The sequence below is a fragment of the Panthera leo genome, chromosome D3 (assembly GCF_018350215.1).
Source record: "Panthera leo isolate Ple1 chromosome D3, P.leo_Ple1_pat1.1, whole genome shotgun sequence".
NCBI classification, from domain to species: domain Eukaryota; kingdom Metazoa; phylum Chordata; class Mammalia; order Carnivora; family Felidae; genus Panthera; species Panthera leo.
In genome coordinates, this window is record NC_056690.1 from 54,016,179 (window position 1) to 54,030,359 (window position 14,181).

Below are 14,181 nucleotides of genomic sequence, written 5' to 3' on the forward strand. Positions count from 1 at the left end.
AGGGATGGTTAATTAAGGCAGGTACTCTAACCAATAAAAGGCAACAAACAATCTTACCGAGACCGTAAAACACCCAATTCTCGGGGTGGAAGGTCTCTTCACGCAAAGACTAAAGTCATACAACACCTCGGGAGATGGAGAGAAGTTTAACTTTTGTTCAAGGACTTCTCTTTAAGATGACAGAAAAGTATTATACATTTTAGGAAACAAACGAAATTATAGTTCTTTTTTGGACAGAACTTCGGATAAAATTCACAGCTCCCCCCCAAACCTGGCTAAGTAGAATTACTTGCACTTGAAAGGTTCCAGAGAGGTAGAAAATGCCAGAGCAAATAATCCCTATTCATTTTGAAAACTCCCAAGAAAAACCCACCTCTCTGATTATTACAATCCTACAACTTGGCGAAGAGATGCTTCTTCTGAATTGTCAAGACAGACACTAGGCATGGTATTTTAAACTAGGAATGATGGTTACACCTGAACTACACTCTTAACACGTACACCCACAAAATTCCCCCAAAGAAGTATCACTTTAGGACGACCATAGGATGGCCGACAAATGCAGAACAAAGGCAACTAGCAAGCTGTTTTTGCCCGAAAGACAAAATGATCAGGAAGATGTCCTAGAATGAAACAGACAAGAGTAGAATCACAAGCAGCCTAACACCTCTCAATTAATGTATTTTCAAGGCCTCGTCTGTAGTTGTTCTGTTAAAATGAGTAAAGAGAGTAGCATGACATATGTTTCACTTGTTAACTACTTTATACATGGAAATAAGATACAGTCCAACTAGTTGGCACAGGGGGAAGAGCTTTATTTTATCTTTTTCAGATGGCAGCTTAAAAAGGGTAACTAATATGTTAAGATAAAAGGCACATGAATTGCCTCAAATCTATGAGTTGGGGATAAAACCCTAGTGGATTCTCAGTAACTTGGAAGCCTTGGAAAAAATCCAAAGTTCAGCATTGAGTTGCACGAATCACTCACGTTAAACTTTAGAACTCTCCTTATTTATTCAATGGTGCATTGAAGCCACGTCAGTGTATCTTTAACGCTGCTTCAAGCAACAATGCAAGAACCCAACTGTATGTAGCCTTGTTTCTCTGATAATACTGGTTAATACTTTAAAATTTTGGGGCTAACCTTTACAGAAGTATTTTTGTTGTTGTTCAAAAGGGTTCACTTAGATATATGCTGCACGGATGCTGACAGTAAGTTAACTTGTAGGATTTTCTCTTTTAAATGCTTGCGTCAGGAAAGATCTAAAAACTTACATGTGTAACATTCATACTGTTGCCAAGTCCCATGTGTGAGACCATAGGTGTTCCAAAGTACAAAAGACAGGAAGATTTGGCTAGGTAGTAATTATTGGACACCTTTGTTTGGATTTTTAAATAAGAAAATGAATTAACCATGCAAGCTACTGAGTCAACGCGAAAGGGTATTCTGATCACAATTGTGAGCCTTATCTGAAATCCACAAATACCATTTGGGGGAGCACAAAGATGACCGGATTGAATCAGGAGACTAAGCTTTGCTGCTAAGTAGTTTTGTGGCTTTGTGCGAATCAATGAAGTCGGCTAACATCTGTTTCTTAGTTTTCCTATTTGCTAAAAGGAGTAGGACTCAGTGTTGTGTTAAGGGCCTTTCCAGATCTAAAACGTGACGATTTTCAAAACCGTCTGTAAATTTCCTAGTCCCGTGAGATTATTTATAATATTTTATTATTTTACTCTCAGTCATGTTTCTCAGTATTAAGAAGCTCAGTTAGCATTTAAGTCTCTGAATCTTAACAGGATTTTTTTTTTCCCTATTAAAAAAGACAACGCTGCAATCCTTCTCCACCCATTAGGATAGCTTTGCTGCTAGACATTATCACCTCTGCAGAAAACAGGTGCCAAACCCAGTAATCACAAGCCAAGATGTAGGTGACAAGAACGTCGGCTCGCTCTCGCCCCAGACCACATGGCAATGGCTCTGAAGAGATCTGTGCAGGCAGAGGTGGTGCCTATGCTCCCGCTCTCACTGAAATCTCACAATTCCCCAGTGGGACGTTTTCCCCAGTTGAGACAATGCAAACTTGTTATTTTGCCTCTGGGGAAATCTATGCTTGGAACAGCTGAAACCTTGGACCTCACTAGCTGGAATGAAAATAGCAACATTATAGCATCCAGATTAGGGTATTTGGACTCTCTCTGACTCGAGAGCACTAATTTTAATGAAGAGGCTTTTGGGCGACAGCAGTGAAGCCAGAATGTCTCTTCCACACTTAGAGATGGCAAGTTACCCATCGCCAAACTGAAGGCCATCTTTTCTTCCCTCTGCTTATGTCTCAGTAAAGACAGAACTGAAATTAGGACTGAATTTGTTAGTCATTATTTTGATGGCAGAAAGTGTATGTGTGGGAAAATTTTTCATCATTACTGGGCTGAGTTCAAAAGGCTGGAAAACATTTGAAATAATTCACTGGGTACCAGCACGATAAGTTTCCAAAGAAGTACTTGAGGTGAAGGGGTATTTTGCAACAACAACAGTTACTATGTACTGAGGTTTTATTTATTTATTTAAAAAAAATTTTTTTTAACGTTTATTTATTTTTGAGACAGAGAGAGACAGAGCATGAACGGGGGAGGGGCAGAGAGAGAGGGAGACACAGAATCCGAAGCAGGGTCCAGGCTCTGAGCCATCAGCCCAGAGCCCGATGCGGGGCTCGAACTCACGGACCGCGAGATCGTGACCTGAGCTGAAGTCGGATGCTCAACCGACTGAGCCACCCAGGCGCCCCTGTACTGAGGTTTTAATATAAAGTCCAGGGTACAAAGTACTAAATAAAGAGTAAGTGAAATAATCTGTGTTGGGAATTCTTTTTTTTTTTTTTTTTTTAAATGGGAAACTTAATTTTAGTATGATTTTATGTTCTGAATCAGGGGTTGGCAAACTTTTTCTTATAGGGCCAGACAGTAGTAATTTTAGACTTGTATGCCATATGGTCTCTGTACAATTACTCAACTCCACTGTTATATTGTGGAAGCAGCCACAGACACCGAACATATATGTATATGGATGCAGTGGCTGTGTCCCAATAAAGCTTTATTTGCGAAACAGGTGCCTTACTCCGAGGCTGTGGTTGGTGAACTCCAATACTAGTCACTTGCAAAGCACGTTAGTGCCATTACTTCATGAAATTCTCATGAAACGTTTACGAGGAGGGTGGAATCACCCCCATTTTGCAGGTGATGACACCAGGACCGAAGGGGTCATGTGACCTTTCTGTGTTCATAGTCAATGCCTGGACTTGGGGTGTGAACTCAGGTCCAAATTCAGAGCCTGAGCTACACTACGCACTCCAACATGCTCTTTAGATCCACGACAGCTTGTTTAAAAGAAGATGTATGCCTGCAAATTGTTGGGTGGCGATTTTTCTTATTAAAAGGTAGAGGAATGAGCCCTCAGTTGGGATGCCCAACTGAAATAGGTCATCTTCTGACTGGAAAAGAACACGACAATAGAGATCGCTGATGAACAGCTAAAAGAAACAAGAAAGAAAATGCCGGTTACAGTTAAAAACAAACATGCAGTAAAGCAGGTAAAAAGAAACAGAACTCTCACCACAGGAACCAAAAACTGAAATGGATAAAGGAAACAGTGTGAAAAGGGCAGGTGACTGTTGTTTTAAAAATATCGAATGCCATTAACTTTGGAGAGATTGGAGCCAATGTACACAGATAATGAGCAAGAGGCTACCTGTCCACATATTCTTTCATCTCCTTCACTATCTCACTTCCCATTTTCTTTTTTTTTTTTTTAATTTTTATTTATTTTTGAGAGAGAGGGTGTGTGTGTGCATTCAAATGGGAGAGGGGCAGAGAGAGAGGAAAAGAGAGGATCTAAAGCAGGCTCTGTGCTGACAGCAGAGAGCCCAACGTGGGGCTCGAACTCACGAACCACAAGATCATGACTTGAGCTGACGCTGGACGCTTAACTGAATTACCCAGGTGCCCCTCATCTTCCATTTACTACCACCTTAGTTAGATGCTCAAACAGAACATAGATTTGAAAAAAATAGCTACTCCTGTCATTTCCTATACAGTATTACCACCTAAAGTTTGATTTCAAGTATTTTATTTATTTTTTAAAGTTTATTTATTTTTGAGATTGAGAGAGTGTGTCTCTCAGAGTGTGTCTGAGCAGGGGAGCGGCAGGGAGAGAGGGACAGAGAAAATCCCAAAGAGGCTCCATGCTAAAAGCATGGGGCTCGAACCCATGAATCATGACCTGAGCCAAAATCAAGAGTTGGGTGTTCAACTTCCTGAGCCACCCAGGTGCCCCCAATTTCAAGTATTTTATATTCTACTACCACTCCAATTTTGCACATCACTTTCTTAACCAGTTCAGAAGTTCCTTAACCCCATATTAGGACTCCTAGGTTCTCACTGGGGTGATACTTCTTATATTCACACTTTTTTTTATCCAGTGAGGAGTCCACGGCTCATCACTATCTGTCACTCTAGGGCGTACTTCATCCACACTTTTTCTAATTTCTGTTACGCTCACCTAGTACAGCCCCAGCTCTGATTAAATGCAACGCTCTGTCTACTCTGTATCTGCATCCTGGAAGCCAAAGATGGCTGGAAGAAAACAGCTGGTGTTGAGTAGTCTCACTTGAAATTTATACCTTGACAAAACTCTGGGACCATCCTACTGTGTACTTCCCTGGCAAAAACTTACTTTCGGATCCCTGAGCTGTTATTTTCTTCCTGTCAAGGCTACCAAAGGCTTCCATTTTGCTGGATTTCACAGTGAGTTCCAAGTCCTCTAATCCAATCACTAAGTAACATTTGACACTGTTGCCCCTTCCTCTTTGAAACGCTTTTTGTCCTGTGGCTTCTGGAACATTCATCCACATGCTCCACCATCTGACTGTTACTCCTTGCAGTCTCTCCTGGACCTCAATGCAGGGGTGTTCCAGGGCTCAGTCTTTGGTCTCTTCTCTTCTTCTCTTCTTTATCTAGTCTCTAGGTCAGAGTTTCCTAGCTCCGGCACTACTGCCATTTTGGGCCAGATCATCTTTGGTGTGGGGCTGTCCTGTGCATTGTAGGGTTTTTAGCAGCATCCCTGTCCTCTACCTGCTAGAAGTCAGTAGCACTCACCCTTCCTCAATCAAAATTGTACCCCGACATTGTCAAATGTCCCTGGGAGGAAAAAAAAATCAGCCCTGATGTAGGTGAACTCAACCTGTCCTATGGCTTCAAATGCCATCGAGGAGCTTTTGAGCCACAAATGTATACCCCAAGCCCATTCCTTGCCCCAAGCTCCAAACCCTGTACATCTCACTGTCTCCTTGATCCCTTTATTTGGAGGTAGTATTTCTACTTGTACATATATTGTCTGCCAATATATATAATCTCAACTGACTATAATCTCAAGTGTTTGCATGTTTATTAACAGTGCCTAGACGTGCAGGAAGTGCTCAAAATATATTTGCTGTTTAAAGAATTAAACATTTAATATATATTAATTCATTTCATGCAGTTAATGATGGGGCAATCAGGCAGATAATTTCAAGCACATCAAGGCATCTTTTAAAAACACATTTAATTTTAGGGTGCCTGGGTGGCTCAGTCGGTTAAGCGTCCAACTCTTGATTTCAGCTCAGATCATGATCTCATGGTCCTGAGTTGAATCCCACTTCGGGCTCCACTCTGACAGTGTGGAGCCTGCTTGGAATTCTCTCTCTGCCCCAGCTCCCCCCCCCCCCCCCAAAGAAATAAATAAACCTTAAAAAACAAATCTTAAAGAAAAAGGACAATTTCAAGATAAAAGGAATGGCTTATTTTTGATTTCTTAAAAGTTATCTCTATGCCTAACGTGGAGCTCAAACTAACAATCCTGAGATTAAGAGTCACACACTCTACCAACTAAGGCAGACACCCTGGAATGGCTTATTTTTAATTCTTTTTTAATGTTTGTTTATTTATTTTAAAAAATTTTGATGTTTATTTATTTTTGAGAGAGAGAGAGAGAGAGCATGAGTAGGGGAGGAGCAGAGAGAGAGAGAGAGAGAGAGAGAGATGCACACACACAGAATCCGTAGCAGGCTCCAGGCTCCAAGCTGTCACCACAGAGCCCAATGCGGGGCTCGAACCCACGAACTGCAAGATCATGACCTGAGCTGAAGTCGGATGCTTAACTGACTGAGCCACCCAGGTGCCCCAATGTTTATTTATTTTTGAGAGACAGAGAGAGACAGAGCATGAGCAGAGGATGCGCAGAGAGAGAGGGAGACAGAGAATCCCAAGCAGGCTCCATCCAGGCTCTGAGCTGTCAGCACAGAGCCCAATGCGGGGCTCGAACTCACAAGCAGTGAGATCATGACGTGAGCCGAAGTTGGACGCTCAACCCACTGAGCCACCCAGACGCCCCAGGAATGGCTTATTTTTAAATAAATTTGTGTATAGTACTAATCCTAGCCATTAAATTTTTGTTCAAGTTCTGCTACAGTCTTGAAAGTAATAACACTATAGAGTTCCCATTCGTTTTCAACCCCTCTGTTCTACTCCATATTCTTATTATGCTTCATTTCTATTTGTTATTATAAGTATATATGACTGTTTATACAAACGTTTCTATTTCTTTATTTCAAATAATAATTGTGCCTTTTGACTCTCCAGATGCCAGTTAGCTACCAATTCTTAACTGTAAGTTATTTCTTGAGCTGTTTATCCTCTTGGTCTAATTTCTGCTGTACCTGAAGCGGAGAGTAGAGGGTGAAGTTTTGAAAGGAGGCCTGAATTCCATTACCACTTAAAACACTGCTTTCTGGATAACATCTATAGTTATATAATATTTAACATTATACATTTAATAGTATTTATTTATAACAGCTGTATTTATGAGTATGTTGTACTGCTGTTGCTTTTTTAAGTAATCTCTACACCCGACATGGGCTTTGAACTCACGACCCTGAGATCAAGAATTGCATGCTCTACTCACTGAGCCAGCCAGGCATCCCTGTTGTACTGTTTTTAATTATTTTTCCCCCTCTCCAAGCAAAGTAGTAACCAGGCACACAATTTCCTTACCCCCACTTGGCTCTCACATTAAGTACTGTGTACATGCATATGCACATTATGACCAGTTCTTAAAGACCATGACTTCCAACACTTTATTTTTGAGGGGTCCAAGTGGTATCCAGACATCTTTTCCATAAATCTCCTTGGTTTATTTATTTACTTGGGTGTTTATTCACTAAGCACACAGACTTTTGTGTATTTCTTTGTGCAAATTTCCTGAGGTTCCTTGATCAATTCTTCTTTGAATATAAGTGAACGATGTCTTAATGATTAATGGCAGATGGATGTGATAACATCTCAAAACTTTGTAAGTAATAGGGGCGCCTGGGTGGCTCAGTCGGTTGAGCATCCGACTTCGGCCCAGGTCATGATCTCACGGTTCGTGAGTTCGAGCCCCGCGTCAGGCTCTGTGCTGACAGCTCGGAGCCTGGAGCCTGCTTCAGATCTGTGTCCCCCTCCCCTCTCTCCACCCCACCCCTGCTTGTGCTCTGTCTCTGTCTTTCAAAAATGAATAAACATTAAAAAAAATTAAGAAAAAAAACTTTCTAAGTAATAGACTAGAAGTATTAAATATTCATGTATGGAGAGCACAGGAACTCAGCCCAAGTCCAGGCAGTTCTATGGATGCTGTAAGCTTGAATTCTGTACACTTACCCATTTGTCTGTGTCTCTGAGCCTTTTTGGGTTTTTTTAAGAAAAATTGTGATAAAATATATGTAACATAAAATTTATCATCTTAACCATTTTTAAGTGTACAGGTCAGTAGTGTTAAATAGATTCATACCGCTATGCTGAATTTTTAAATGGCATCTCTATTACATATGTTTGAATAAACAGAGTCTATCATGATATTCTGTAAAAAAAAAAAAACCCATCAAACTGTATTGATTTCAGTGTTATTCTTTCAATCATTGCTGACTTCATACAAATTCACACACAAAAAACAGCTGCTAGAGGCATTTAAAAAAATCTTTTACAAGAACAATATGCTGCAAAAGACTGAATGTTAAGCTTTAATACTTGACAAAATCTTTAAAAAGTCTTAACACATTTTTATGCTTGATTTCTCATGATTTATCAGCAAATGCATTGCTTTAAGAAAAGAGTTTAAAAGTATTAACTTTCCTTTCTAAATATTTTTTTTTCCAATTTAGGTAATTTTAGATATAAGTTTTAAGGAAAGGTTTAAATCTTATTGAGACAAGAATCAAATCGGATTTGAGTAACTCCTGACCAATGAATCTTGGTATGTTTAAAACTGAGCATGTTCTCATAAATCTTCGGTGTAAGTTCAAGACTCATAGACTGAGCTATTCAAGGACTTAAAAGTTATAAATATTTTTGAATACAAGCATAATTTAGCTAGTTAGGAATTTAACAGGACACAAAATCTACCCATTTTAATAATAAAACCAAAGAAAGTGGAGTAGCAGCTCTATTTTAGAATTGGAAGAATGACTTGGCTTAGCTGACCAAATGGGCAGGGCCACTGTTCCTGGGGGGAGGCTGTCTTAGACATTTCCCCCCTTTCCTGAGGAGTGTGGGTAGAGTGAGTCACCCACAAAGACACTGTTGCATTCTTGGACTAAGATACCCTGCAGTCTGTTTTTCACATAGAGTGGATTTCTAACAAACGGGCATCTTGCCCCCAAAATATTGAAATGTTTACCGAACATGACTTAGTTGGACTTCCTGCTGAATGAAGAGAGGTTAATGCTTTCAATGTGAACACTTTCTAGAATGCTGTAGCAAACGTGTGTGTTTTTGAAGAAAACACAAAGGATTTACAGGCAATAAGGTTGGGCCTTGGTGACAGGGATTCTCTGGTTAGTCCCTCTTCAACAGCAAGTCTAGTCAAAGGAGCTCGCTCATTATGCACCAGGGGACAGAACTGTCCCATTAAGAATGCAAAACAAATACAGCACAATAAACACAATTTAGCTTTTCTCTGATGACCAAACATCAACAAATACATACAGGGCAATATTCTATATATCAATTTTCCCTCTGTGTACTGATATAGATAGACTACAAATAATGGAATGAATAGAAGCTGATGTCAGGGCACAGTCCGGAAGATTCTCCCTTTTTCTTTAAGTAAGTGCTCAGTATTAGTGTTGTCATATGCCTTTTGCTTGCTCCCACAAGTGGAGCATCCAGCCTTACAGAAGAGCTGGCCAAACAACTGTTACATATTAGAGAATAAAGCCCAAATTAAAAAAAAAATCTTTTGATCTGCCTCGACAGTTGTTCTAGCAAAAGATAATGTTAACACAGTAACCTGTTGGAGAGTTAGGTCATCTACAGCACATGCAGTTCTTAAAAAGACCAGTTTGGGCCACTGACACGAATCCATCAGATGGAACTCTCCTATGAAGCACAGGGGGAACTCACTGTGTACATAGTGACCTGAAAGTTAACTTATTTCAGGGAGGATAAATATTCGGTTCTTCTAGAACTACCTTCACGTTGAATGTTATTTCCTCCATGACGTACACGCGTTCAGGAAATGCTTTAGCCACCTCCTCCACACTGTTGAAATATTGCACTGGCTCCTTTATATCCCGGTCTTGTTCCAGCAGCTTGAATTGCCCTAAAATACACGATAAACGGAAGAGATGTGAGATGTTTACGCTGGACAGCTGTCACCGTGGCGACAGCATCCCCTTTCTTTACTCCCACTCTTCTTTGACGAAGGCTTCTGATCACTATCATGAGGGGAAAAAGTTACCACGGCAGAAGGTTTTCTTGAACTGGAATCTATATTGAAAAGTCAGCTTAAAAATGAGTACAAACACATATGTTTTCTCCTTTGCATCTTTTTGTTCACATCAAGAGTTTATTACCAGATGACCAAAATCAAACTGAATGGATGCTTATTTGTAATTTGATCTCAAAGTGAAAACTTACTCTGTTACAAACGATTGCTCATTTTGTTTTTGATAATAATCCCCTTGTCATTTAGTTGTAATTAACACCCACACATGCTATGTTCTAAAAGAAAGGCCGAACGCCCTAGGGCAACTAATTTGTTTAAAGTAGTATTTCAAATTTTTGCAAGTAGGACAAAATAATATAGCGGACCTTTGGCTCCCACAGAATTGATATCCTTGGTTTCAGCAATATGTGGGCGATGCTGAGGGCGCATGAGCCGCTGTAATTTGTGGTGTTTCTGCAGCACAAGTGTGAAGCCTGAGCAGGGCAAGGCTGGGCCAGGGGGTGAGTGGGCCTGGAGAGGAGCCAGTTCCATCTACAGCAACATGTGGCTTCCTTCTCTCTTTTTTACTGTTCCGCATAAAGTTCATGACAGTAGGATATACCATTGTGGTATCTGTACTTTGGGGGGATTGTGAAGAACTTTGAACATATTCCCCAAAATGTCAAGGATCTATTATTGTTCATATACTTTCAATATTTATGATACTTCTGCTTCATTCTAGGAGTTGTTTTCAGTTTAGAATAAACCAAGCCAAAGACATAGTGTTCTTAGCACTCATTTTCTGAATGCTGTTTACACTATAACACTTGAGAAACTTGAAAAGGAATTAAAAGCTATAATGAGGCAGATCTCTCAGCGTGTGTCTACAGGACACCGGGCAGAAACAGGGAAACTTTCATTCATACTCTCAAGACATTTTTTTTTTTTTTGGTAGCATCTACGGTGGAGGCATCACTCTAGATGCTAGACAGAAGTCAATGAAGAGACCAGATGAAAATCTCTGTGCTAAATCTTACACTGTGGCAGAAGACAATGATAAACACGAAAAATGACTAGGGTATGTAATAGGTCAGGAGGTGAGAAGCGTTATTAAAAATAGGGCTGGGTGAGGGGGACAGAGAGTGCAGGGTGGCCAGCGTAGGTATGGCTGAGAAGGTGACCTTTGACGTCATTGGGAGGTGTGTTCTCAGAATTCTAACCGTAGCTTACTCAAAGACCTGTGGACAGATGGGTGGCTGCCCGCTTGGCATGCTGCCAGTGTGGCCGGAGCGGAGTGAATAACAGGTAAGAGGGACGAGAGAGAGAGTCAGAGAAAGAACAGGAGGCCAGATTGTGTACAGCTTTGAAGACTTGTAGCTCTTTATCTGAGTGGGATGGAGAGCCGCCGGGGGGTGTGCACGAAGAGGTGATCTATCCAATGTGCAGAAGGACCACTCTGGCTGCTGTTTTGAGAACACTGTAGAAGTGCAAGGTGTAGAGGCTGAGACAGCAGTTAGGAGGCTCCTGCAATAATCCAGGTGTGAGATGGCAGGGGGTTGGAAATGGCGGGAAAGTGTTACAAATTTGGCCTGAGCAGCTGAAGGAACCCGGGTTGGAGGGGTAGGGGAGTTCATTCTGGGATGTCTATCAGACATACAGAGATATCCCAGAAGTTCATAGATGATCATGTAAGTGTGGAGCTCAGAGGGAGGTCTGGCTGGAAACCCAGGAGGCATCAGCACACTGATTTTTTTTTTTTTTTTAATTTTTTTTTTTTTTTCAACGTTTTTTATTTTATTTTTGGGACAGAGAGAGACAGAGCATGACAGAGCATGAACGGGGGAGGGGCAGAGAGAGAGGGAGACACAGAATCGGAAACAGGCTCCAGGCTCCGAGCCATCAGCCCAGAGCCTGACGCGGGGCTCGAACTCACGGACCGCGAGATCGTGACCTGGCTGAAGTCGGACGCTTAACCGACTGCGCCACCCAGGCGCCCCAGCACACTGATCTTTAAAGCCATGGCACTTTGATGACGAAGAGCACAGGCTTAAGTATAGACAGAGAAGACATCTAAGGTTTGAGTCCCAGGAGAGTAAGAAGGACTGGCTGGGGGAGTAAGAGGCAGATCCAGAAGGGGTGCATTCTAGAAGCCACGGCTTGAGCACTTCAAGAGCGAGAGCGATGTCACATGCCGCTCAGAGAGGACTCTGGAATGAGGGCTAGCAACGGTCGGCTTTCGCAACTTGTATTTAACTGGGGACTTTGACAGGAGCAGTGGAATAGTTGGGCGGAAGCCTGACTGAGGTGGATTTAAGAGAAGGGAGAAGTGCGAATAACAGGGATGGACGGCAGGTGATGTTTGGGGAGTTTTGCAATGAACGGGAGAAAAGACATGGGAGTGCTAGTTAAAGGGAGCACATGGAATGGGATCAAGGGAGTGTTGTTTTTTTGTTTTTTTTTTTTTTTCTTTGCATGATGGATGCTGATGGGAATGACCAACGGAGGGACAAGCAGATGAGGAAGGGATTACTGGAGCATGTCCCTGGGTATAGGAGTGGAGGGGCTGGGCCTCAGCAGGAGCTCACCTGTGAGAGCTCAGTGGGAGCTGGTAGCTCTTTTTTATTGCTTCCATATTTCCAGCAAAAGTCAGAAGGAAGGCATCAGCTGAGAATAAGATTGAGATTGAGAGAGGAGGTGTGGGAGGGCTCAGGAAGGAGGGGAAGACTGTAGTAAGTCCACTGAGAGTGAATGACCCACCATGACTGTTGGACAGCCATAAGTTCCCACTCGAGGTTCATGGTCACGAACTAAAAGTGAAACCAAACAACAGGACAGTTGTACGTTTTTCTCCTGACAGTGTGCAAAAACAGGGGCTGGTCCAAAGTGGGCAGAGACTTGGGATTCAGCCGGGACTGTAAAACTGCCAAGTGAGTATGAAACACAAAAGAGGGGCACAGGAGCCAAGATGTATGCAAGGGAGTGAACATAATATCAGTCCGTGGAACTTGAGCTGGACCCAACATCTTGGGAGGGAGGAACGAGGGTGGAAAGTAGTGGAATCAATGGCTAGTGGGTTCTGATGGAGTCGATTTCCAAATCCTGGATGGAGTGAGCTCAAGGGCCAGGCAGAGGAGTAGTCAGAGTGGAAGGCATGCAATTTGAGAAAATGGAAGCATGCAGCTGTTGGTGATGACACAGTCTAGAGGGCAACCATGGGAGGTTAACGGTTGAGGTGGTGAGAAGCTAGAGAAACTGAGAGGCCAGGGGTATTAGCAGGATCGTATATGTATGCACTGAAATCCCAAGAATGAAGACAGAAGTAATGCTGGAGAGAATGGCAGTGAGCCAGGAGTGAAAATTACGGACAAATGAGGGAGGGATTCTGGGCATGGTAGATAACTGTAACACTGTTGGGGTAGTGGATGAGACAGTCTAAGGACAAGAGATTAAAGCTGAGAGTTTCTAGGGAGGGGGAGTTAGAATGGTCAAGGGAGCCCCAAAGAACACAGAAAACACTCACATCCTCTCAACTTTGGGGCAAAAAATAGAGCTGCCACCCGAGAAGACTTCAGGGAAGTGGAGTTTTCAGGGCATACCCAGGTTAGGGTTTAACAAGATACAAGTAATTTCAGAGAAAACTTTAAGGACATGGGGATTTTGCTGGTGACAGACCTTGAAGGGGGAGTTTTCAGGAGTTAAGGGGTAGGTGATGTTGACAATGTAGAGAATGCACTTAGTTATAATGTAACAGCTCATATACCTTTTAGAAATATGTAGGGGTAGGGGCACCTGGGTGACTCAGTCCGTTAAGCGTCTGACTTTGGCTCAAGTCATGATCTTGTGGTTTTTGAGTTCGAGCCCCACATTGGGCTCTGTGCTGACAGCATGGAGCCTGGAGCCTGCTTTAGATTCTGTCTCCCTCTCTTGCTCTACCCCTCCTCCATCATGCTCTCTCTCCTTCTCTCTCTCTCAAGAATAAACATTAAAAAAATTGAAAAAAAATAAATATGTAAGGATATGAATAAATATTTGAAAATATAGTCAAAATATGTTAGATTATACACTGAAGTATGTTCGATTATATATTATACATATGTTAGATTACATTCATAAAAACAACAGAATTTTAAAAATTATAGGAATATCAATACCACTTATTTAAACAAATTCTGCCTCCACAATAAAGCAACATTTTTGTTTGTCTCAGTTCTATGTAGTCTTTGAAAAAAAAATTTTTTTTTAAGACAGAATCTTAAGCAGGCTCCATGCCCAACTTGGAGCCCAACTCAAGGTGGGATCTCACAATTATGAGATCATGACCTGAGCCCAAATAAAGAGTCAGACGCTTAATCGACCGAGCCACCCAGGCGACCCTCCTTGTACAAACTCTTAATGATTATGAAGTATCT

General features: G+C 41.8%; 1 protein-coding gene across 2 annotated transcripts in view; it reads right to left on the minus strand.

Annotated features, from left to right (window-relative positions):
- Window positions 1-14,181, minus strand: part of GAREM1 (GRB2 associated regulator of MAPK1 subtype 1) — a 198,930-nt gene that overhangs the window by 29,948 nt on the left and 154,801 nt on the right. For both annotated transcript variants that reach the window (XM_042910137.1, XM_042910136.1), the window contains exon 3: window positions 9,537-9,667. In XM_042910137.1, coding sequence (XP_042766071.1) covers window positions 9,537-9,667 — 131 coding nt within the window. The remainder of the gene's footprint in view (window positions 1-9,536; window positions 9,668-14,181) is intronic.